At 42.4% G+C, this 24,201-nt stretch overlaps 6 protein-coding genes across 6 annotated transcripts; 2 read left to right on the top strand and 4 right to left on the bottom strand.

Moving 5' to 3' along the window:
• Positions 1-605: 605 nt before the first annotated feature.
• Positions 606-5,185, top strand: EAE98_001088 (uncharacterized protein; the record flags this gene model as incomplete). The annotated part of the gene is made up of 6 exons (XM_038948705.1): positions 606-1,053; positions 1,105-2,123; positions 2,388-2,837; positions 2,918-3,464; positions 3,530-3,951; positions 4,061-5,185. 6 exons carry the CDS (start codon positions 606-608, stop codon positions 5,183-5,185), a joined length of 4,011 nt encoding a protein of 1,336 aa, XP_038814971.1.
• A 926-nt stretch (positions 5,186-6,111) lies between these two features.
• Positions 6,112-6,741, bottom strand: EAE98_001087 (uncharacterized protein; the record flags this gene model as incomplete). The annotated part of the gene is made up of 1 exon (XM_038948704.1): positions 6,112-6,741. One exon carries the CDS (start codon positions 6,739-6,741, stop codon positions 6,112-6,114), a length of 630 nt encoding a protein of 209 aa, XP_038814970.1.
• Positions 6,742-6,936: 195 nt separating this feature from the next.
• Positions 6,937-8,620, bottom strand: EAE98_001086 (uncharacterized protein; the record flags this gene model as incomplete). Its single annotated transcript, XM_038948703.1, has 2 exons — positions 6,937-8,099; positions 8,272-8,620. 2 exons carry the CDS (start codon positions 8,618-8,620, stop codon positions 6,937-6,939), a joined length of 1,512 nt encoding a protein of 503 aa, XP_038814969.1.
• Positions 8,621-9,518: 898 nt separating this feature from the next.
• Positions 9,519-11,508, top strand: EAE98_001085 (uncharacterized protein; the record flags this gene model as incomplete). The annotated part of the gene is made up of 4 exons (XM_038948702.1): positions 9,519-9,562; positions 9,626-9,935; positions 10,024-10,945; positions 11,028-11,508. 4 exons carry the CDS (start codon positions 9,519-9,521, stop codon positions 11,246-11,248), a joined length of 1,497 nt encoding a protein of 498 aa, XP_038814968.1. The 3' UTR covers positions 11,249-11,508.
• A 532-nt stretch (positions 11,509-12,040) lies between these two features.
• On the bottom strand, positions 12,041-16,256 carry EAE98_001084 (uncharacterized protein). The gene is made up of 3 exons (XM_038948701.1): positions 15,549-16,256; positions 12,803-15,475; positions 12,041-12,742 (listed from the first exon to the last, which is right to left on the bottom strand). Exons 1-3 carry the CDS (start codon positions 15,867-15,869, stop codon positions 12,644-12,646), a joined length of 3,093 nt encoding a protein of 1,030 aa, XP_038814967.1. The 5' UTR covers positions 15,870-16,256; the 3' UTR covers positions 12,041-12,643.
• A 3,336-nt stretch (positions 16,257-19,592) lies between these two features.
• On the bottom strand, positions 19,593-21,817 carry EAE98_001083 (uncharacterized protein; the record flags this gene model as incomplete). Its single annotated transcript, XM_038948700.1, has 2 exons — positions 19,593-20,971; positions 21,235-21,817. 2 exons carry the CDS (start codon positions 21,815-21,817, stop codon positions 19,593-19,595), a joined length of 1,962 nt encoding a protein of 653 aa, XP_038814966.1.
• Positions 21,818-24,201: the final 2,384 nt, after the last annotated feature.

The raw sequence follows: 24,201 nt of genomic DNA, 5'->3' as shown, positions 1-24,201 counted from the left end.
CCCCGAAAATAACCAGCCAATTGAAATTCAAGAGAGAAATGCTTTTTGTACGAGATTTCGATTGGTCTATTGAATGATATAAAACAATACGAGTAATGGAAGAGTATTATACACCAACGTATCTATCTAGGTAATGATCTCTCATTCCTATGGGCTGAGGAAAAGTAAATATCTAATGATAAAGTACGAGTATGGACGGGTGAATTTCATATGAGCCATTTTATAACCTCCAGCTTACACGACAAGTACAAACAAGAACAATAAGTATTCAACTCTTTCCTTTCCATCTGCTCCTCGTCCTCCTTCCTTTCTCCTTTCTCCTTCCTCCTTCCTCCCTCTCTCGAATCTCCTTTGTTCGAAACTCATTCTGAACAATCATCTCTCTCTTGTCACCTGTGTCCCTTGCCCTGCCACATGACGTCGAACGGCAATATCCTTGTTCTTGGCTTCACCAACTCTTAGATCTCGTATCTGTCAATGAGTACGAATTCGAGTATATGAAAATACATACCTATGTACATGACATTATTTCTTCACTTAAATTAACATATTGATTTGGAGGTGGGTATTGATATTGCCATTGGTTTTACTATCGATAATTGAGAATGCCCAATGCGGGCCAGGGAATAGACAGCACCGGCGAAGCTAGCACCAGCAAGCATGGAACCCAGTGTGAGGGTGAAGCTCCTGCTAGTGAATCCAACATTGGCAATGGAAATTCCTCATCCCATCGAGTCTTACACACATTTTCTAGCGATGCAACTCACAACGACCAAACGCCGGACCCTCAAGAGGAACAGCATCAGGATCCATACTCTGCTGGTACCATGGGAGAAAATTCATTGACTGTCCAAATGCATAATGAGGCAGAGCGGAAGAGGAATGGTACAGCGATTCCTAGATCAGGGCTGGGACCTCGACCAATTGGTGGACAAGAGAAGTTGGGGATGTTTTCTGGGGTGTACGTGCCAACATGTCTCAATGTTTTGAGCATTTTGATGTTCCTGCGATTTGGATTTATTCTAGGACAAAGTGGGTTATTGGGCATGATGGGTAAGTCTCTGAATGCATAAAACCATAACAAATATTGACAGTACCCCCCAGGTATGCTTGTCGCGTCATACGTGATCAATTTTATCACTACCTTCTCTCTTTCTGCGATTGCCTCGAATGGGACAGTGCGCGGAGGTGGTGCATATTACTTGATATCTCGTTCTTTGGGTCCAGAATTTGGAGGCTCAATTGGACTCGTCTTTTATCTGGGCTTCGTTTTCAATACTGGAATGAACGCCGTGGGTCTTATCGACTGTATCACGCTAAATTTTGGTGCCGACAATGGCAATTGGGCTCATATCTTGCCTGAAACAAACTGGTATTGCTACCTTTGGTCTACCGTAATACTCGTTTTGTGTACACTGTTATGCTTGGCTGGGTCTGGGATCTTTGCGAGAGCTAGCAACGGGCTACTAGTTATTCTATTCATCGCCACATTGAGTATCCCACTTTCGGCATTGGTCGTTAGCCCTTTTGAAAGTCGGAATTTGGGTATTGAATACACGGGCATTAGCTTGCAAACACTATCTGGGAATCTTCTGCCTCAGCTTACTAGAGGTGCCGCTGGCAGCCAAATCAATGGACGAGAGACTTTTCAGGATCTATTTGGGATCCTATTTCCTGCAACAGGGGGCATATTCGCTGGGGCAAGCATGAGTGGTGACTTGAAGTCTCCGAGCAAAGCCATCCCAAAAGGAACTGTGTATGGCCTTATCACAACTTTTTTCTTGTACACTATAGTCATAGTAGCAATGGCCGCCACAGTGACCCGCTCATCTTTCCTCAGAAATACTAATGTGCTTCAAGAGACAAACATGTCAGGGTTGTTAATCCTGGCAGGAGAAGTGTCCACTAGCTTGTTCTCTGTGCTCATGGGAATTATTGGCAGTGCAAAGCTTCTTCAAGCAATATCAAGAGATAGCCTGCTACCTGGGTTTTCTGTATTCAGCCAGGGAACTAAGAAAGCTGATGAACCTACTTTTGCCATCATTTTCACATTCATTGTCACCCAATTGACAATGCTTGGCGACCTCAATCAAATCGCCAGTTTTGTAACAATGACTTATCTTGTAAGTACGATTTGGCGAAATTATGCGAGACTACAAATCCCCCTTCTCCACACCCAGTCTCTGATTTCAATTGCATGCTGCATGCTGCATCAACAATCGCGCTCGCCTGGTGCGTGATGTTGTATTTTGATGTATACATCTGTCATTTATGCCCACCTTCTTGTGTTATCTTATGTTCGTTTGTATATTTTGAGTGCAACAGTGGCCAGGGTCTCATTTTCATACTAAAGAATTGTTATGGGTAGCATTAGCTAACATTGTTAGATGACCTTTCTAGTCATGAACCTAGCTTGCTTCCTCCTTTCAATCGGTTCTGCACCTAATTGGCGTCCCAGTTTCCATTTCTTCAACTGGCAGACTGCTTTTGCAGGAGCAATATTGTCAGGGGTCGCCATGTTCTTTGTAGACGGAGTTTATGCAACAGGATGTGTGGGCATGCTCCTTCTACTATTCCTCCTCATACATTATTCCGTAGAACCAAAGAGCTGGGGAGACGTATCCCAAAGTTTGATATATCATCAAATTCGAAAATACCTTCTTAAACTTAAACAGGAGCATGTCAAATTTTGGCGCCCTCAGGTTATTTTACTTGTCAATGACCCACGCCGACAATACAAGCTTATACAGTTTTGCAACTCTATGAAGAAAGGTGGTCTGTATATCCTTGGTCATATTATTGTGACGGATGATTTCAGCCAATCCGTGCCAGAAGCTGTAAGTAGAGCTTCAACGCTACATATGCCATAAGAACAAGCCGTGCCATTTAAGCAAAATTTACTGACTACTGAGAGTAGCGTCGCCAGCAAGCAGCGTGGAACAAGTATATTGATTTTTCAAAGATCAAAGCATTCGTTAATATTGCCATATCTCCGGCTCTTGAATGGGGTGCTCGCAATATTATTCTCAACGCAGGACTAGGAGGAATGCGGCCCAATATCGCAGTCATGGGGTTCTACAATTTAGATGACCTTAGAAATGCTCAGCCATTGATAGACATTTCGGAGCCATCTGAACCATCATCGGGCAATGTCAAGAAATTCAAGACACCACCTCGTTATAGGCGTCAGAACAGTGGGGAGAAGAAGATGCAAGGAGTGCTCCCAACTGATTTATGCCGGACCGAAGGCATGATGAGCGTAACAAGCTATGTCACTATCTTAGAAGATCTGCTCTTCAAGCTGCAAATCAACGTTGCAGTGGCCAAAGGTTTTCGAGATCTGGAATTGCCAGATACTGAGAACACGAAGAAGTATATTGATCTTTGGCCCATCCAAATGTCTGCTGAAATTGCAGCTGAAGGGGATGTAAAGCAGAATGTTTTGACCACCAATTTTGATACTTGTAGGATACAAAATTTCTAAGTTCCTTTCTTCTGAGGTCTTTGAGGTAGCTGACAATAGCAATAGACACTTTGATCCTCCAGCTTGGTGTCATTCTAAACACTGTACCTGCTTGGAAAAAAGCATACAAACTTCGCGTGGCTGTATTTGTCGAATATGAAAACGACGTGGAAGAAGAAAGAGGCAGGGTAAAATCTCTACTCGAAAATCTGCGCATTGAAGCTGAGATTCTTGTATTTTGGTTGGCGTCAGGAGATATTCCATCCTATGAGATCATCATCAATGGTGCAACCCCTGGCTCCAATCAAGCTGACGAGGTCGAACAATGTCTTAAGGGACAAGACTGGTGGGACGACATACAGAAGCTTCGTGGGAATCATGGAGCCACCACATCTGCCGTGGTAGATCTGGCTCAAATAACGAACATATTTCATGCTGCCCCAACTTGGCCGGACGCATCATTTCAACAGGGTGCACGGTATAGACATGTAAGTACTCACTTGATCCACCTCTTGTCCTTTTAAATGTTCATATGCCTATCCTTGAATATTCATTATTTTCTGATGACGACTGACCTGATCTTGAAATGTTTCTTAGGCCCAACGATTTCTTGGACTCCGACGGCTGCTAAGGAAATCAAAGAAACGGCAGAATATGAGTAATCTAAAAGGTTTAGGTGTTAATATGGGTATGCGATCTCAGAGATTAGAGCCCGATGTTATGAGCAGATATGCTAGTCAAGGAAGTGCCAGCGAAGATTCCGATAGTGATTCCGGACCTCAGACTGAGGAGCCGGAGTCTGATGACGAAAGTGCAGCGAGTGAAGGAGACCTCGATGATTTCGAATCAGGCAGTGATACCCATGCTGGAGAGATCAAACCAATTGCACGAAGAAGAAGTCATGGCGATAGCTTACGTGGTCCCCCCATATCTAAGCGTGCAGCGGGGGCAGAGGAGCCAATTCCTCCTACGATTTCGAAATCAACAAGACAATCGATAATTGATACTTTCAATAAATCACCGGATTTATTGATGCCAACCGCTTCAGCGCCTGTGTCACCACCACGTTCACCTCAACCATCCGGTCTTCAGCCATCACCAATTTTAGACTTCCCTGCCTCTGTGCAATCATTGAAAGACTCACAAAAGTCACCCGCCGCTCCTAATTTATCAGCAACGTCATCTCTCCTACAACCTCATGACCCACGAAAGAGACCGCCGATATCTAGACATGCATCTACCCCGAAATTCTCTTCAAAACCAGTTCCCATGACCCGCGTGGCCACAGAAGACGGCCCCGGCCCTAGCATAATGTTCGCCGAAACACCCTCTCCACCAACCGCTCGCAAATCCGCTCCTCGTATGCCATCCGCCTATCGTTCTTCTCCCTCTTTCGACCGGATTTCCGAAGCATCCAATTCTTCCAATCCTACCCGTAATCCTCCTTCTCCGACTCGGTCTTCATACTCTTTGCAATCTATTCCGCTTAGTTTTAATGATCTACCCTGTAGAGCACAACATCTAATTCTCAATCAATTGATTAAGAGTCAAAGTGAGGAGACGGCGGTTATCTTTACTACTTTACCGAGTCCGGTTGAAGGAACGGGTGGAAGTAGGGAGGCGAGTGAGGGATATCTTGGGGATTTGGAGGTATTGTGTGGGGGCCTGCCGCCAGTGTTGTTGGTGCATAGCAACAGTATGACGGTTACTGTTAGTTTGTAGGGAGTGGGAAATGGGATATTGAAGGGTAATGCATAAGGTATTAGGCGGTCGGGCAAGGTGTATTGGATATTTGTGCATGCGGCATCGGAGTTTGGTGGGCATCATATCGGTTTAAAGGATAGGCAATAGACATACATATAACAAAGAATACATTCAGGTTAAAGGGTTACTTTAGACTCTTGCTATTTTTAATGAAAAATGTACTAGTGTTAGTTACTATACACATGGGGGAATCTTAATCTCGTTGGATCATAACTAAAACCTGATCTTTAATAATTGCAATCCCAGATGACCTTCAGTGCGATAATAGTACCCTAAATTACTCCGAATTATTCTACCAAGAGTATCACAATCTCGTGGGAATCATTTGCAAATATTTGCAAGTGTAGAATCGCCGAAAAGATGAGATTGTTATTTATTATTTCTGCATTAAAATCAAGGGAAATTATATCCTATATCATATATCCTATAAACATCAATCTCTTTATATAATCCCTGCCCCGATTTGAACTCCAAAAATCCCCCGCGCTTTGCTTTCTATAGGAAGCAAATTCTGTAAAAAGGGCCTTATATATGTGTGATTCTTAGCCCTTTTAAGCCCTGCTCTTGAAGTTTTGATACATATATGGCAGCTTCATTGTACATAACTCAAGTAAAGAATGAATTGTATGCGACTTGCAGTCCACATGTTTCCTCTTCTGTGACAAGCTCAATTGTCGTGTAGTTTAATGGATTGCTAGAATTTGAGTTTTGGAGTATAGAGGCTTCCGAAGCGTTCAGTAAAGATGTGGTTGGTGTAGTGAATCGTGACTTAGATTCATTTTCTGAATCGTTAGAGGAGTGGTATGAATCTTGGGTGTGGGATGGAGTAGTATTTATACCCAAGTCTCCGAGTAATCCTGGTAGCGATATGCATTCCTCTTCCATTACTGTGGTTGGTGATCTTCCCAAAAATCTGGAGGACAACCTTCTTTTTCTTTGTCCTCACTTGAGAGGTAATGTTCGTCGTAAAAGTCATCTTCAGAGTATGAAGAGCTTGAGACAATAGTAGACTCGTTGGCAAACTCATACTCGTCATCGGAGATGCTTGTACTACTCGAGCGGTTATTGGAGACCCATTGCATCAAAGGTATATACAGTGGGGGTTTCCTTTTAGCTCTAAGATCAACAAACCCGAAAGAAAGATCTCGTTCAACAACGTTTGGGTGGGAGTCTGCATCGAGATCGAGGTAGTGAAGCTGCACGGCCAAAGAAAAATAATAATCCGTCTCAACAAAATCCGCAGCAAAGTCTTCATCAAAACCGTAATCCACCAAAGCCTGGGAGATTACATTCAAGTAAACCTTTTGGTTGTATGGAAAGCTGGCAAGGTGAGGTGGTAGAATGGAAGTGAAGGATGACGATGGGTTGTCGAAATCTACTCCTGAATCCTCAAAGTACCCAAGGAACGCCGCCCAGATAGCTCTATGGAATTGGGTATTCGCGTCTGAGCTTTTGATCGAAGCAACTAAGTCTTGGAATAACAAGATGTTTTCGTCGAGATTGAGTTCGTTCATTATCTGTTTCAAATGAACATCGTCGTGAAGGTAATTAAATATACCTGGGCATGATTGAGATATATTACACTCATGGTCGGTCGCTCTTTTTATGCAACGGGTGAGACGAGTGTAGTACCAACTCCAAACTTCATCCGCACTTGGCCATGCTAGAGGCCACATTTCCTGGGTCTTTAAGAGGTCATAAACGGGACGTTAAAATCCATCAATTTGCACTTGCCAATCCAAGTTCTCCAAGCCATGTTCTGGAATTGGAGCGTGGGTACTATTCTTGATTATAATTCGCGCCAAATGCAGCAGCGACTCAGTGTCTGACTTTGAAGTTGGTGACAAAGTAGCGATGGTCATGAGCGGCGATCGATCAGCTCTTTCCTCCTTTATTCTTGGCACTCCTGGATCCAGACCATGGTGCACCAATTCCTCAAAGACGGATAGCAGTCCTTCGATACCGCACTGCGGGGGAATAGATCGATACTTAAAAGCTTCGATAATTTGGCGCAGTGTTAGTTCGAGGAGAGATCTCTCAGCCCACAAACGATCATATGGCGAGGCATGTCCATTTAAAAAGAGCTCTCTAACCTCTGCCAGGTTACCAGAAATGCAGGCATTGACGATTGGAGCGTTGCTGTCGATTATATTATACACTCGTAAGGCGGGTTCGGGAGCAAATGACGAAATAGCGAATCCTTGCTCAACAATAGAGCAACATATACCCAGCTGAAGTAACTCCGGATTTGCGAACAAATCCACGTTTGTCTGAGTGACAGTGAGTGATCGTATGTTGACGGAATTAGTATCTAATTCATTGAAGGTTGTAATGATAGACTGCACAGTCACTATACCAATGGCACGAAAGTATTTCTTTTCTAAGATACGCTGTTGGACAACTTCTCGTCGAGGTCCAGTTCCCAAAGTAGGTTTGAAGATTTGTATAGACTCAATCCCCCCAAAATCTCGATTGTGTTTGGTTTCAAGATGAAACCCCAACAAGACTTCGCGGAATATGTTTTTCACAAATGTTGGCATGCCCATTGGCAATAACCTCAAGCCCTCTGAAGTGGCCTTTAACGTTTCGATGAATTCGTTTGCTGTACTGGCATTTTGAACCACCTCATGGACTTGACCGACTGTTTCGCACACCGTCGTAGCAGAAGCAGTAAATTTCGACGCTGAAATTGCGTCGACCGCGTTGCAGAGGTCATTGATTTTTGCACAAAGATCACTCTTCAATGTAGAAACGGCTTCCTTTGTATTGCATGCAGCTACGTGCACTTCATTCAACCGTGCTGGGATCGTACTGACAATATTCGAGGAATCGCCAAGCTTCAAGGCTAGAGAGTTAAGATCCCGCTTGATAACTTGATCGTGTGAAAGCTTTTGACTTTCTAGGTGTCTTCGCCGATGAGTAAGTTGGACTTCTTGTAGATTAAGTGGAACTCACAATATTATATTAGCCTGCATTATAGCTATGCCGTGCTTGACTTTATTGATTCTGGATGCGTGCTTTGCGCACGTATCTCTTAGAAATACCTACAAACTTGAGTTTACTTATCTTCCTCCCGGAAAACTTGTTGGTCGCAATGAACTTTATTAGATTCTGCACAGCTTCTTGCGCTGTATTCAAAACCAATCGAACTGCATGCATCCGACCACTCGCTGTCAACTTAACACCAGAAGTTTCCAAATCTTGAAGAACATTGCGAAAGCTGTCAATGATGAGTTCAAGAGAGCTCACTTCGCTTCGAAGTTCCCGGACATCGTCGTCTGCTTCCTTGATTCCATCAATTATTCGACGGACATATTCGCAGCCTTGCACGAGCTGGCCAGCAAGACCAAGAAAAGCAATAACTGACGCGCTTAATCCGATAGCTTCCGCCATGGCACGAGAAAACAACAAAGATTGGAAAAATGGAAGAATCTGTATGAATTCAAGAATCTGCGGATAGATTTGAAGACTTCTTTTGAGGGGGTTTGGTTTTATGTCTCTGCATCAAGGTTGCTTTCACATTGTGGTAATACTCAATGAGGCTCGGTTGCATAGTTTGTACAACCAGAATGTCATAAGGGCGTGATATTCTGCAGAATCAATTGGGAAGTTAACCCTTGTCAACTCCATCGTCAATTGGTTGATTGGGAGCCATTCGGTCTCGAAACAAGAATTCTAGCTCAACCTATTTACAGTCCATCTCGAGTGCAGCAAACGTTTACTTCATTGTCATGCCTTTTGAGATTTGTTCGAAGTTGAGATGTCGAAGAATTTTGAAAGTGTATCAGCTCTTCATGTCGTAAGACCAAGCTCTCTTCTCAAGATGAGAAATTTTAGTTACCTGTTCTAAGACTTCACGAGTCATCGTTGATGAAGCCTAATCGAAAAGGCATACCTGACAGTCGCTGCGCCATGGGGTGGTACATCACCACAGCGTAACACTTCGATCATCAAATCTCGCAACCGAGTTCAACTATTGAACTCGTCGTCCAAGATAGTCTCATCACATATTTGGATGGCTATGCTTTAGATGGCAATAATGCATCTTGAAACTACCTAGTATCGCGTGTAATCCTTACTTCCAAGAAATAATATAAAAGGAAAGCTCTTAAATAATGAAATCTGTTTGTCTGCACTGCAACGGAAAGGAAATTTACAAGTCAATAAATATAATTAACCTTAATGATCACGTGCATGTAATTTACACGAGAATTCGCGGATCGCGTCCCTGCGCGTTTCCCAACTTAACAAAAGTTCCACTGGTAGCAACATTGACATTGAGAACAACAACATGGCGGTACCTGTAGAAGATGGCAGTTTACTGCATGGCCCCACGTAAGTAATTGATCAAATAAATCAGTTGATGTAAAGTTCTAAACTAATTTTTCTTCAATACAGCACTTCTCATTCCTCACCACCGACTCGAGTACCCTCGTCCTACAAGCCTCTCTCTACATTTGCACTCACCAAAGCAAAGCAATATCAACAGCAATATGGCGATATGTACTTCTTGAGATTGACTTCTTTAAAGAAACCAGTTGAAGAAATTGCGAGCGCCGCTTGGGATGGGTTCCAGATTTCTGGGGAGGAAGTGCGGAAAGTAGAGAGAGTGTTGGATGTTAGACAGGGAGAATTATGTTGGGTGGCAGGTACAATTTATATGAATATGCCATTGAAACCGAATATTTTGGAAGATATAAGTAAAGATGTAGGAAATCCCCTTCCTCATCTGAGCAATTGGAAAAAAGGAAGTATGAAATCATGATCTTGAGGTACTAATTATTTTCTGTGAATAGCATTGGATATCAGCACCCCCACCTCGACAGAAATATCTCTCCAGTGACGGCGAAGACGAAATAATGCTCGAGGATGAATCGGGACGACTGCGATTAATTGGAGGACAACTGAATAAAGAGTTGCTAGTGACAGGCTGTATAGTAGCAGTAATGGGAACAGAAAACGCAAATGGCGATTTCGAAGTGGTGGATATCAAAGTACCAGATTTACCACCACAGGAGCCAAGATGGGAAATATCCGGGGAGAAAGAAGAAGAAGAGGATACAGATATGGACACGGAAAAGGCAGGGCGCAAAAAGATTGCCCTCGTATCCGGCCTCTCATTCTCTGGAACCAGCGCCGAAAACTCTCTTGAAAAGGCCCTCCTGACCGAATATCTCCTAGGCGAGAGTTTAGACTCCTCTGCCCAAGCCGAAGTCTCTAAAATATGTCGTCTAATAATAGCCGGCAACAGCATTGCCTCTGACCTCGATAGCATAGCACACGACACCGTGGGCAATACACGCAAAGCACAAAAGAAATACGGCTACGATGCCAGCGCCTATAATCCCGCTCCTACCGCCCATTTTGATAACTTCCTAGCGGAGCTATTGCCAAGTTTACCCATTACATTATTGCCTGGACCTAGCGATCCGGCAAATGCAAGTCTGCCGCAACAGCCTATTCATCCGGCTATGTTTCCTCAGGCTAGAGCCTACTGTGGAAGTGCGCCGAGTGTTATCGGAGAAGAGAGAGAGGCGGGATGGTTTGACCCAGTGACAAATCCATGGGAGGGAGAAATAGAGGGATGGAGAGTTTTGGGCACGGGTGGACAAAATGTCGATGATGTCTTCAAATACGTAGAGGGTGAGGATCGCCTGAGCATGATGGAGGCTATGTGTAGGTGGAGGTGTTGTGCTCCCACTGCACCAGATACTCTTTGTATGTTACATCCTACATCCCCTTCATTCACTTCGCAACAAACTTGCGCTTTCTTTGAGAAAAAGAGACTAACATTCCCAAGGGTCCTACCCATTCCAAGACGCCGACCCCTTCATAATCAACACTTGTCCGCACATCTTTTTCGCCGGCAACCAACCCTCTTTCGACACCGCCAGCATCGAGGGACCAGACGGCCAAACCGTCAGACTAATATCAATACCCAGTTTCCAGGAAACAGGCGAGATCGTACTCCTAGATGCTGAAACGTTGGAGGCGGAAGTTGTAAGAATCACGGTGGAGTAAGTGGGTATGGAATCTAGGTTGAACTGTTCATATGCATCTGAAGAAAAGAGGGAGGAGATGTTCCGAGCCATTCATCAATGAATTACCTACTTACCTACCTACCTACCTACCTACTAAATACCCATTCTATCTCATCTTACCTTACCTCATCCACCAAGTATTTAGCTCTAGCCATTAGGAGACCACTATAATAAATAATAAACCATTTGCTAGATTATTTGCTAGATTAGATTAGACAGAAGCTAGACACCTACATACAATACTCTTCCGATTACTCTACATCTACATACATACCGAGAAAGAAACGCACACTCTATATTCTATAAAATAGATAGGTAATCTTACCTAATTCACCTAATTAGATCCTCTCAAGATTAACCCCTCCCCCAAAAATTACACAGGTAGGTAGGTAGGTAGGTAGGTAAATCCACCCATCCCTTCCAAATCCCCACATAACATCTTATTATATGTCCATATAATCTTACATTCCCGCATCCCATTCTCCAAGAAAGGGGGGGGTCACAAAAAATCGCACCACCCACCCACTCCTATTCCCCTCCCCTCCCCATACATATTCCAGCTATTTTCCAAAATTCAAACAAATCCCACACATCACATCACATCACATCACATCACATCACATCACACCACATCCCCACCCAACCCAGCAAATAATATAAAAAAGATCACCTAGGCAGGCTACTAGGTATCCAGGTATCGTATCATACACATACACAGATAGCACTGAACTGAACTGAACTAAACTAAAACCAGGATCTCGAGTCTTGAAATGTATAAGATTATATTCATAGGTAGGTATTCATATTCATATTTTTTTCTTTCCATTTTTCCATCTAAAAAAGAAAAAAAGGAGGGGGAGGAGGAGGAGGAGGAGCCGTCTAAATCTACTACCTACGACCTACTACTTACTTACTACCTGCGACCTCATACTCACTACTCCAACAATGCATACCAGACCAAACAATACGGTGTATCATTCCGCTCACAGCATAACAGTAACAGTAACAGTAATAGTAACAGTAACCACCTGGAGTTAACGCTATCAAGTCAAAAAAAAAAAAAAGCTAAAAAAGCTAAAGCACGCATACCCACCTACCCATCCATCCCCTTCCTTTTCCCATGCGCATTCATTCGAATTCGCATCCGCTTTTAACAATACAATGAACGAATGCCCTTGAAATCACCCTCCAAAATGTCATCATCAATATGAATCTCAAAAATCCGTATGCCGAGGCCAATCCATCCATTTGCGCTCGCGCTACACTCTGCTCTGACGTGCTGAATCCATTATTCCTTTCTCCGCCCAATCTCCCATCTCCCATAGATCAAAAGCTCAAGGTATAATCGTCAAATTCCCCAACCCTCTAGCGATAATCAAGAAACACTTTGACTCAAGCGTGATCTACCCGGACCCTGCGCCTTTTTGATTGCTCTCAATTCTTCCTCAATTCTCCTTCGTTCCGTTTGTTCAGCCTATCGTGAATTTATTAGCACAATCCCATCAAATACAACAACTGAAAGTCAAAAACTCACCCTCAAAGCCCTCAGCCCCTCCGCCCTCGAATCCCTCATCATCTTCTTAAACTCATTCTTCAGCACCGTCGTGCTCGTATTATTCATAGTCGGCGTCACGCTTCCATCCCCAGGACTCCTCATCCCCAAATTTCTAACCTTCTCATCACTCAGCTGACTCTCAAGATTTTCCCTCTCATCCCTCAATTTATCAATATCCGCTTCCAACTTCTCTCTCTCCTTTTCCCATTCAATCGACGCTTTGGTCATAATTTCATACTCTTCTATCGTCTCTTCAAGCTCCTTTTTAAGCTCCTTAAGCTTCGCTTCCGCCTCCGCGCTACTTGCTGTTGGGCCCGGAGACCTGGCGGCTTGGAGCTCCGCAATCTCGCCTTGAAGCATGAAATTTTTATTATGAAGTGCATCCATTTGTTCTTGCAACGCCTTATTCTTGTTTGTCATAGCATCGATTTCCTTCTGAATAGCTGGATTCGAGGCAACTTCTGCAGCCCGCTGAGCTCGTGAACCATATGCACCATCGAGTTCTGCTCTCGCAATGACAACTTCCGTTTGCAATTCTGCAACCTTCATACTGATATCTTCCACCTCCTTCTCTTTCTCTGCCAATAACTTATCCTTTTCTCTAAGAGAATTTTCATGAGCAACTCTGGTCGTGGCAGCAGCAGCTACAGCAGTTGACAACTCCGCAATTCTAGCTTCATGCCCACTCAACTTGCTTGTCACATCGGCACTATTAATGCCGTTATCGTCTTTAAGGTCCTGGAGTTCATTTTCCAATTCATCAATCTTTTTGTTGGCAGCAGTGAGCTGATCCTCAAGATTTCGATTAGTAGTTGCCAGGCCAGCAATTCGTTCCTGCGAATCACGAGCCGCGATTGCAAGTTGTTCTTGTGAATCACGATGCGCATCAGTAAGACTAGCAATGCGCTCCGAAGCTTCACGATGAGAATTGGTAAGCTCCTCCTCATGCAGACGACGGGATTCGGCAAGCCGTTCTTGTAATTCTCGAAGGGAAGCGGAATCCTTAGCCTGCGCCTCGGTATCCATCTTATCTGCTTGCCTAGCTTTCATCAATTCAGTCATGACATTACTGAGTTGCTCTTGAAGATCAGCAGCATTACGTTCTGTCCTCTCAAGAAGACCTATAGTTTTGTCGAGCTCTTCTTGCTTGCTTACAAGCTCAGCATCCTTCTGAGCATCGGACTTGTTATTCAGTTCTCGCTGTTGTTTGATTTGTCTCTGAAGAACCTTCTTATGCTCCTTTAATTTAGTAGCCGAAGAATACAGCCACTGCACCTTGGCCGAGAATGATTGAAGTGTAAATGGCTCATTTGGATCACCCATCTCAGAGCCAGTATCGGAATCATCCTGAGGAACACGACCGTTTGCTGCACGATTTTGTCTCCGCTCCTGCTTCTGTTTTCGAATTTCTTCCTCTCCAGATTGTATGATATCCCACAAACCCATGAGCACGGCTTCCATTTGATCGCTATCTCCAGATTTACTCTTATTGACCGGAGGATTGGCAACTATTTCAGCAGCTTTCGTAAGCTCCTCTTCTACCGAAGCAATAATATCCTGGAAATAATACAATTGCTCCCTCAAGCCAGTTTGTTGTCCGGTAATTGCTGGTGGCTCTTGTAACTCTGGGTGTGTAGGAGAAAGAAGACCCCTAACCTCGCGATTCAATTCCTCCAAAGTATCTTCCATGGAAGCATTTAATTCATCGGCTTGTCGCTTGGAAGCAGTATACTCCAGATCAAGAGTAGCGATACCCTTCTCCAAGTAATCAAGGTGATTTTGTAAAGTTTCTCCAGGCTGGGTTGGTTTTCCTTGAGCGTTGGTTCTTGCAAGTGGTACTGGATTTTGGCTTGCATCATGGCCAGGATTGGCCTTGATGATTACTTCTCTCAAAGCAGAATTAAGATCCTCCAATTTCTGTTCAGTAGTTGTAATGAGTTGCATATGCTCTTTTGACCTTTCTGTAGAAGGCGTTTCCAATGCCTGGTTCATGCCAAAAGCCCCGAAAGAAATATCCAAAGGATCCAATTGTCGGTACAAGCTCCTTTCATCAAATTCATCCTCGATCACTTCAAGACTGTTCCTAGCATTATGGTATGTATACATACTTTCCGGACTTCCAGGGGGTATGCCACCTTGACGAGAATCATCACCCCCTGAATCTCTCTTCGGGCCTTTATGCGTCATCTGAAGGATACCCGCCGTGTGCTTCAGTAATCGATGCTCCGGCTCAATCAACCTCTTTTCAAGAGACCATAACTCGGCTGCCAAGTCTTCACATTTCTTTTCACTGGCCGCACGCTCTATGTCAGCTTCCCGAACCTGATCGCTATTGCTCCTATTCCTATTTCCAAATATACCGCGTTTTTGTTTGTTGGCATCATTCAAATCCACACTCTTCTTCTTATCCGGATATAGTTTTGTCATAGAACGAGCCGCATCGCGATATTTCGAGTGGACCACCAAATTTTGTCGCGCGGTTTGGATTCGTTGGTTCAGGGACTGGCATTGTTTCTTCAGGTCGTCGACTTCTTCTGGAGACAGAATTTCATACTCCCTCGCATCCCATAACGCTGTCTCCACTAATAAATGTACTTGTATAGGATCGTTGATATTGAGTAACATGGAGCTTTGCGGATGCGCCGTATTTACCTATGCCATGACAAGATATTAGTCTCTGATTCCCCCTCGAAAACCATTCGCACAACAACAATATGCAACTCACTGGATTGTACCGCTCTTGTGGCTCCTCGAACCCATTCAAAATATCCGCTCTGTAACCCTCCAAAACAATCGAAGCATCAGGGGCCTGGACATCATATCTTCTTCCAGCCGCAGCGTTCTTCTCCTTCACGAGCCCATCATCATAACCCCTCGATCTTCTATTCTCCTTCCTATCCTTATCCCTCGTTCTCTCCTGCCCATAATCATTTCCATATCCACCCTCAAAACCATCTCCCTGTTGTCCATCATGCCCTCCATAACCCAAATCCTGACTCGTCCTACTCCTATGCTTTCGCGGTTCTCTCTCCCCTCTACTAGGCATCCTCCCCTCTCTTATCTGCGGACCCTCTAACAATTAAATCTCCCTTCCCAATAACTCCCCAAAATCTTCGTTGTCGCGAAGTCCGTCGGCAAAGCACTCTGAAAAGGTATATCGAGCTGTATCGTCCAATCTTATTTATCGCATAATCACCCCTCGAGTTCCCAATCTCTCTCTCTTCTTCACAACCAAACTCTGCGCAATGCGACAACCCAAAAGAAGTTATCTCTCCTCCAAAACCAATAATATAATCAAAAGGGTATAAAGGAAAAAACTCAAAAACTAATCGTCTCTTCAAAAAAAAATCGTAGCTCGTTGCATACCTCAAAAAAACAACAACAACAACGGAAGAGCAAAGGAAAGTGTCAAGATAGGATAGGAAGCAAGAATCCAACGTCCCCTTTTCGGTTCCTGACTAAACTCAAAATGTCTTATCCACCCTGTCACTGTCCTAATGCGTTGAGTGATCAGCCAAGTATCCGGACACTATTCTCTGTAAAGCTTAATGTTATTTAGATAATACCTCTTCCTTGCGAGGCTCGCGAGTGACACGAAAAATGGCATATATGTTCTTTTAACCTTAATTCACATCAATTATCACAATTTCAAAATTAATTATTAAATCACAATATAATGGTATCAATTTGTTGTGATTGCTATAAGAATAAAATATATCCCCAATAGTATAATAAAATCTTTGTTAAAGCTAAAACCCAGATTATGTTTGATAAAATAATTGATAGAATTATCACTATTTTCAAAATTTGAGTATTCAGGGTTTATAATATCGTATCTTATATTGGATATTGATATTAGCATAATCGCGATCCAAGGTGTTTATATAATTTTATAGTATGTAAAAAGATTAGAAAAGCAAAAAAAATCTTTATTTCTTGTGATATATATGTTATGGAGATCATAATCTAAACAAAGGATTTTGAGGTTAGATTTTTTAATTGGAAATAATTAAAAGAGGTATATGGATTAAATCAATCCAAAAAAACTATTATATAAATTATGGAATCTATAGGATATCGAAAATATATAGCTTGTTGTAAGGGATGAATTATATAAAGGACAGCTGTTGCTAGATTCCAATTTGCCTATAATATACTAGCTAAATACCCTAATTCAAAGGATTGAAGAAGAGTTAGGTTTTCTGATAAGTATTACTAAGGTTTCGGATTTGAGGAAAAGTATAGAATCATTAGAAAGCTAGATTAGAAACTCTATCCTAAGTATATTCAGTTTAAAGGGATAGAAAAGAAGGAATATTGCAATAAGCAATATTGCTGGGTAGTAATAGGCTACAACTTTAAAAATAATCTTATATATTATAATATTCCTGAAAATCAAAATAGCAAGTTATCCTATAAGGTTTATATCGATATTATATTGAATGAGGAAGTAAAGCAATAATTAATTATATCAAAGGATTTCGTATTCAAAAAAGATAGTAATTCAGAATACAATTATGAGGATAAAAAGGATAATATAGTGAAGAAATAAAAGAAAGATTATAGTTTAAAAATCTATCAAAACTATTATGATAATCCTAATCTCTCAATTATCGAAAATATCTAGCAAATTCCAAAACAAATTGTTTAAAGGTATATCTATTAGAATAATACAATTATATAGAAATTTATAAATAAGGATTGGGAATAAATTATTATTGAATATATCAATAAACTAATAAATACTATATCTCAAAGACTTAGAAATATTATTAAAATAAAAGGATAGCTTATTAGGTAATAAAAAAATAATCAAAAGAATAGTTTTTAGAATAATTTCCTTCTCAAAACAATTCATTTTCAAAGAGAATTAAATTACAATATTACTTTATATCAATTATATAATTATATTATTCAAAACAATACTCTATATAGCATCGATATTAATTTTTTTATCTTATACTGAATCTCAAAGCTCTAAATATAGCAAATTTAAAAGTCTCTATCAATAAAAGCGAATCGATTCTTTGTAATGAATTATTTTATAAATATTGTATTTAGAATTATAAAACTTATATAGAATTAATCTCTGATATCGAATTAATAAAACTATTATATTATTCTTATTATAAATATAAAAAGTGGTGATGTTGAATCAATTGAAAGAGAGGTGTTGTTCTATTGAATGAGAATTACGAATTTGTGTGTGCCATTTTTTCTGTCACCCGCGAGCGAGGGACCCTTGTTTCTCAATTGGAGATGAAGATCCTTACCTGAGGTACGAAATTGATAGTGCAAAAGTTCTCGAGAAATAATTCTCTCACGCAGAAGCAGAATGTTGAAGAATCGTGAGAATTTTGTTGGCACTGGTAGGTTACTCACTCACTCGATTGCAGAGTACAGAAATCAGATCTCATCCCTCACATCTACAATTATCAGGCCATGCTGTACCAAGTGACCCGACCTTATCTCATCGCAATCATTGATAGGTAGGGTAGGGAGGCACAATTGATCATATCAGGTACCTAGTATCTCACCAAGTACAAAAATAGGCAATTCCAGATCGTGGCGAAGCGGTTCCATAACCCATAACGTGGTCTACCAACCCAATGGTTTGTGGCTTACCTACTAGGTAGACACGCGATTTAGGGGTCCCGTCTGGATGGTAAATCAGATCTAGCAATTGGATTTGACTTGACTTGACGTCCATGCCATTTTCCGACAAGTTGATTCAGACTCAGATTGGAGATTGTCATAAGCGTTTTCCGTGTTACAGACAAGTGTCTATTCCATAGAGTATGGAGATCGCGTTACTGTGTCACCCAATCGACATGCCTAGATCTCCGTATCCTTAAATAGGGGGAAGGAATCGCGAAGGATCTTATAATTTACATTCGACCATCCGACCATCTTCTTCCAATTCATACTCACTTCTTGATCTTCATCACATCCAAAGCAAGATAAGATAGAATGCATTATCCAAGTCTTTTTGTACAAGTAGATACTCTGAATTCGACCTTGTCGAGGGAGGGCCAAAGGCCTGGCTAGCCAAATGAAAATATTTTCAACCGAATTGTTGGTATTAATGCCCCTTGTTGGTATGACCTGTTTGTGTCTAGTCAGGCATTTCAAGACCATCAATTTCTGTTTGTCTTAGTTCTGGGCGTTTTCACCATTTCCATCATCGTTAGTATCTACATGGTATGCAAAGTTGTAAAGGGTCTGATGAGCTCCTTACAAGATTTGACTACACGTCTACTAGACTCCAAAATGGGGTTAAGTCACACATCATCACACAAAAATACAAGATCCAATCTACCTAGTCACCTAAGAACTTTTATCACCGCAAGACAGCCCCGCAATATTATTGAAATTATATTTATGATTTTTTTGCTCCCGAAAATAACGCTATGCTATCCCACGCTATGCTACTTTTGGCCCTTTTCTGCTGTCGTACGTTATAGGTATATCCAATCCCTCCAATCCCACCTGTTCCGAAATACTCCTAAAAACGCGCGTATTCCGAAAAGCGAACCATCCGAAGCCAAACCAAAATAAAAAGTAGAGTAGAATAAACCCCCAGCCATCACTCAACCACCAGCCCATCACCCAAACAAAAACTCCCCTGAAATGACTCCCAAAAGACGTCGCCCCAAGAAGCTCGCTCCAAAAAAAGCATGGTATCCTGAACCGCCCAAAGAAATCGCATGAAACCATGAGACCAATAAGATAAGATCCAACAAGAAACCATTCTCCCTGTGCACGACTTCTATCTCTTGAACATATAATGTCCATACATGCCACCCACCTCTGCTCTAGCAACTGGCACTTTTCTCATTCCCCAATAATTAGCTCCCCACTTCCACTGTCTTCCTCCACAGTCCTTTTCACCATCCCCAGTCTTATCGTCGCGAACCAACCAGTATCTTCGACCTGCCTCTTTCAAGCACCAACCCGCGCGCTTCACCAGAGAACTAGTATTCATGACTTTGAAACATTCTAGACCAATCTCGAGGACTTCAAGTGGTAGAGTATCGTTTCTGAGTATTGGACAACTGGAACCGAACAAAGTGCCTAGATCGAGTTGAGACTTTGAAAGATCTGAAACATCAATGTAATGTAGCGTGTGTGGGACCCAGGAAATTTGCTCTTCAATACTGGCATCTTGGTCTGGTACAAATAGTCGACGAATATCGGACAATACCAGGCCATGACCCAAACCGAGCTCCTCGAGATGCTTTGTAAGTGGCAGGAAGAGTGGAATGTGCGATTCATGCATTTCGCTGCCCTTGAGACTCAAAGATCGAAGAGTGTTGGGTAGGATGGGAAGTAAAGCTGTAACCTCAGAACGCTTGAACATTTCGTGGGATTTGATATCCGAGCCTAGGTTAAGGTAGACGAGCGATTGGACAGCTGGGTGTGTGCTGAGGAATTCGACTACCCGATCTCCTGAGAGGTAAGAACACTTGCTAATATTCAAATGCGTAAGCTTCGCTGTCTTGGGAATGGAGAAGAGGATGTCGTCTGTAATGCGAGTATGTGCGACATCGAGGTGGGTCAATTGCGGAAGTCGTGGAATGAGCGTCTCGAAGACTGAGGATGGCAAATTTGTGCATTCGTGGAAACTCAATCTGGTAATGGGCAGAACTCCCGGAATCTCACAAGTGTTGATGACCGTGGTAAAGGAGTCACGGAAAGAAGCTGATGAGCAAGCGCAGAAATCCAATGCTTGAATGTTTGGTAACTCGCACAGGAGTTTTTGAATGACCTTTGCATCCATGTCGTCATCGATATGCTCTTGGCTCAAAAATTCCCGTAAGTTTGGAGTTAGGGACAGACATTCGAGAAGTGTTGCAGGAATCAAGTTCAATGTCTCGGCGCGCTGTCTAGCAGTGAGACCAATGCCTGTTGGGTTGAAGTGGGAGAAGTCCAATCGTCGAACAATCGTGCCTAGAGCCGGGTACTCTCTGATATGAGCCAGAAATTTGCGGAAGACTCGAGAGTGTGGGATAGTAATCTTCGTATACAGAGAAGCTAGAGTCGCCGAATGCATCGCGTGCGATGTAAGGAGAAGAGACATCAAGTCAACATTACGTGGTGTGATTCCGCCTGGAGGGATATCGGTAACAAGCTGATCAATGATAGCGCCTGTTGACGTTAGCACTATACCCAAAGTCATCATAGGCATACGTTGAACCTCAAGCTCCTGACAATCCACAGGATTATTATGGAGTTGTAGATAAAGCTGTTCCCAGATGTCCCCGAGGAACTAGAGTCATGTGACTACATCATCACCCGTACCCTGAGGGCCGATTCCTTGGAGTCGATTTGGGCGAGCAGGCGCGTTCGTATTGTAAATATATATCCAGTAATCCGGTTGGTGGAATTTATCACAAAGGGAAGTAGCTTACCAAGTAGTTCCGCAGGTAGCATCTCTATCGGAGACTTTCCAGAAATAGCGACGCCGACTTCTTCCACCACCAGCTGTGTCTCTGGCTTCAACTCCGGCTCAGGATTAGCCTTTGGCTGATAGTCACTGTCCCATCCCCAACCCATTTTCATGTTCCGTAAATCACTGTAGCTCTTACTTGCAATCTTACCACGTACTGCAATTTGCTTCCAGCCTCGGAAGCCATCGCAAGGGCAAACGAGTCCATGAAGAGTGCTGTGAGGGTTGGTAGACCACAACGTTTGCATTTCGGGCTCAACGGCTTCTGGGGGCGTTCTCGAGCCGCCGCTGCTGGTATCGTCAATGGCGATTTCGTTCTCGTTCTCGTTGTCGTTACTGTCGACTTCGTATTTCAGGTAAGAGCTAACCTTGGAATCCGTGAAAGATTGAGGCACGCCCGAAGTATTTTCTTTTACACTTGAAAAGCTGGTCCTGTCTCCACGATCAGACATTGGAGGTGTTATTGAATGCTTGCGAGAAATTAGAGTAGGAGCTGATTTCATCGGCCTGGTTGGCAGTGGTACGTTTGAATTTGCCACAGCCATATTGGATGGGAGTTATGCTGCACGCGACCTGGAGGTGAGGGGAATCTTTTACAAGAATATATGATTTTGAATCCCGGTGGTTGGGATGAATTCAACGAGGGAGACAAATAGACGGTGAATAATCGACAAGCCAGCAAGTCCTATGATTCTTTTTTCCTTTCCCTTTCTATTTCTTTTTCTTAATAAATATTAAAAAAAAAAATGTGGTTGCACTCGCACTGTACAGAGGTTGATCAAAGAAAGAAAAAAAAGAGAGAGGAAGAAAAACTCTTAGTCACGGATTGTCTATTTCGTAAGAGAATTCCCAAGCACAATTTTAATAATATGCGGGGGAAAATAGAGGGGTGGTTCTTTATGACACACGTTCAAAGATTTTCGATGTGACTAGTAGATAGGTAGGTAGGTAGGTGAAAGGGATTGTTCAATCAATGACCAGAAAATGAATGATGATTTGAAGGAATATAAAAAGATTAAAAGTGGCCTTGACTTTTTCGAGTTGTATTTTATATGGATGGATGAATGATGTTGGGTTGGTGGATGGATGGTGGTGTGTTGCATATGTGCAGGTGCTTAAGTGCTTATGAGGTGCTTCGGTGCTTAGATGCTTAGATGCTTAGATGCTTAGATGCTTAGATGCTTAGATGCTTAGATGCTTAGATGCTTAGGTCGGTGCGTGCTCAGTTAGTTGCGTTAAAGCCTTTGATTACTGATTACGGTACGATAGAGATATCAGAGAAGAGAGAGTCTCACGTTGACGATTGAATGGTTGCAAATTTATGCTTTGGCAAGGCGAAGATGAAGGAGGGATGATCCGTACGGTAGCTCTCTATTTACCTGGGTAGGTTCCCAGCAGACACGGTTATGGCATTGGATTGATTTGATTGATTATCATTGACACGATTTGGAAGGGAAAACTTTACTCAAAAGGAAGGTCTAGTGAGGAAGAAGAGTGGAACAAACGATGTGTTGGTTGCTGATGATTTCATTATTAATTCTTTCAATGCCAGGTATTCCTATGTTCAAATGTCGACAGCATCAGATAATTATCAGATATCCAACAAATAGTGACAACCTGAGGCACGCAGTTGAATGAATCATTCCCATCATACGAATAGCTGTTCAGAATCCAAACCTTATCATCGATACGTAGATACATCTAGCTAGATAGTGGTGTAGAAAAGTTGAATGGTATAACATCTACAGACCGATATCGTATCTATCCCGGAGATCAGCCACAAGATCAAGGGAACGGAAATCGACTAGTAGCTAAGTTGCCCCCCAATGCCACTTCCCAATGCTCAGGTGATTCTCCAATCCATGAATCGTTTGAGTAATGCAAACAAAAAGAATCATAAGAGGCTGATACCTATATCATCACCACTTATTCACCACTTTATTAGGTTTACGAGTATGAGTATGAGGGTCCTCTTCGCCAGCTCTCGGAGGAAAATGGAGAGGAGAGGAGAAGAAACGTGTTGATAATCCTTGCTTGATATTTCATTGTTCACACTTCGTACATACCTAGGTACCGGTAGTAACTCGCAAGTTGCATGGGATATGGCATAACAATCCATGAACGACCCAAATCTGAGACGCTAAGAAGAATATTTCTTTGTCAAGGAATCCGTACGTCCCGAGCACGCAGCATATCTTGTCGACCTATCGTAGGAAGGTATGACTATCTGCTGGTTTGTTCGTTTGGGTTTCAAATCGCAAACCAATAATGGGACATGTGATGTATTGTTCTCCCAATAGTCTGGGTATCCGAGCAGACGAACTTCTCAATTCTACGAAACAAAAGCATCAAAGAGGTTTGGCAGCGGAGAAGGTGAAATGATGAGCCTTGGCAACGATGCAACTATTACGTCTTCAGAATTCATTCTCCCTTGAGCAATTCCAAAGATGTATTGCGAGAGGGTTCTTATAATGTAATGGAATGATGGTATTCGATGAGAGGAAACGAGATGTATCATGTACGGAGTATCCTGTATGAAACTAGGAAGATGGCAGCAGGAGTGCAGCATAACGTATTTCCTATGTCATTTTGCGTGAGATGTGCAGACAGAATTGATTCACATTACCCATCATGAATAGAGTATGTAGTGGAATCTTTGCAACAGCTACCAATTATTTGGATCGCTTAGAAACGCCCAAATTCGGTTACATAAGGATAATCCGACAATCAGTCAATTAGTCAAACCATCAATCCATCAATCCGTCAAATCTATTTCAAATCATATCAAATCAAATGGATCAATCAATCCCAAATCCAATGAATGATCTGGGGTTTAAAAATTTCATAAACAAACACAACTCCGGGTCTAGATTTCGTTACGAGTTCATCTACTTACTACCTAGGCAGATCTACTTACTACCTAGGCAGA

Source organism: Botrytis deweyae, assembly GCF_014898535.1.
Source record: "Botrytis deweyae strain B1 chromosome Unknown BDEW_002, whole genome shotgun sequence".
Lineage (NCBI taxonomy): Eukaryota > Fungi > Ascomycota > Leotiomycetes > Helotiales > Sclerotiniaceae > Botrytis > Botrytis deweyae.
This window is presented reverse-complemented; position numbering and strand designations above follow the sequence as displayed.

Excerpts from the sequence above, each read along its gene's own strand:
- EAE98_001084 (XM_038948701.1), bottom strand. The coding sequence starts at position 15,869 with ATGCCTAGTAGAGGGGAGAGAGAACCGCGAAAGCATAGGAGTAGGACG. Across the intron at positions 15,476-15,548 it reads CACAAGAGCGGTACAATCCA|GTAAATACGGCGCATCCGCA; the intron begins GTGAGTTGCATA and ends GTCATGGCATAG. Across the intron at positions 12,743-12,802 it reads AGGGGCTGAGGGCTTTGAGG|GCTGAACAAACGGAACGAAG; the intron begins GTGAGTTTTTGA and ends AATTCACGATAG.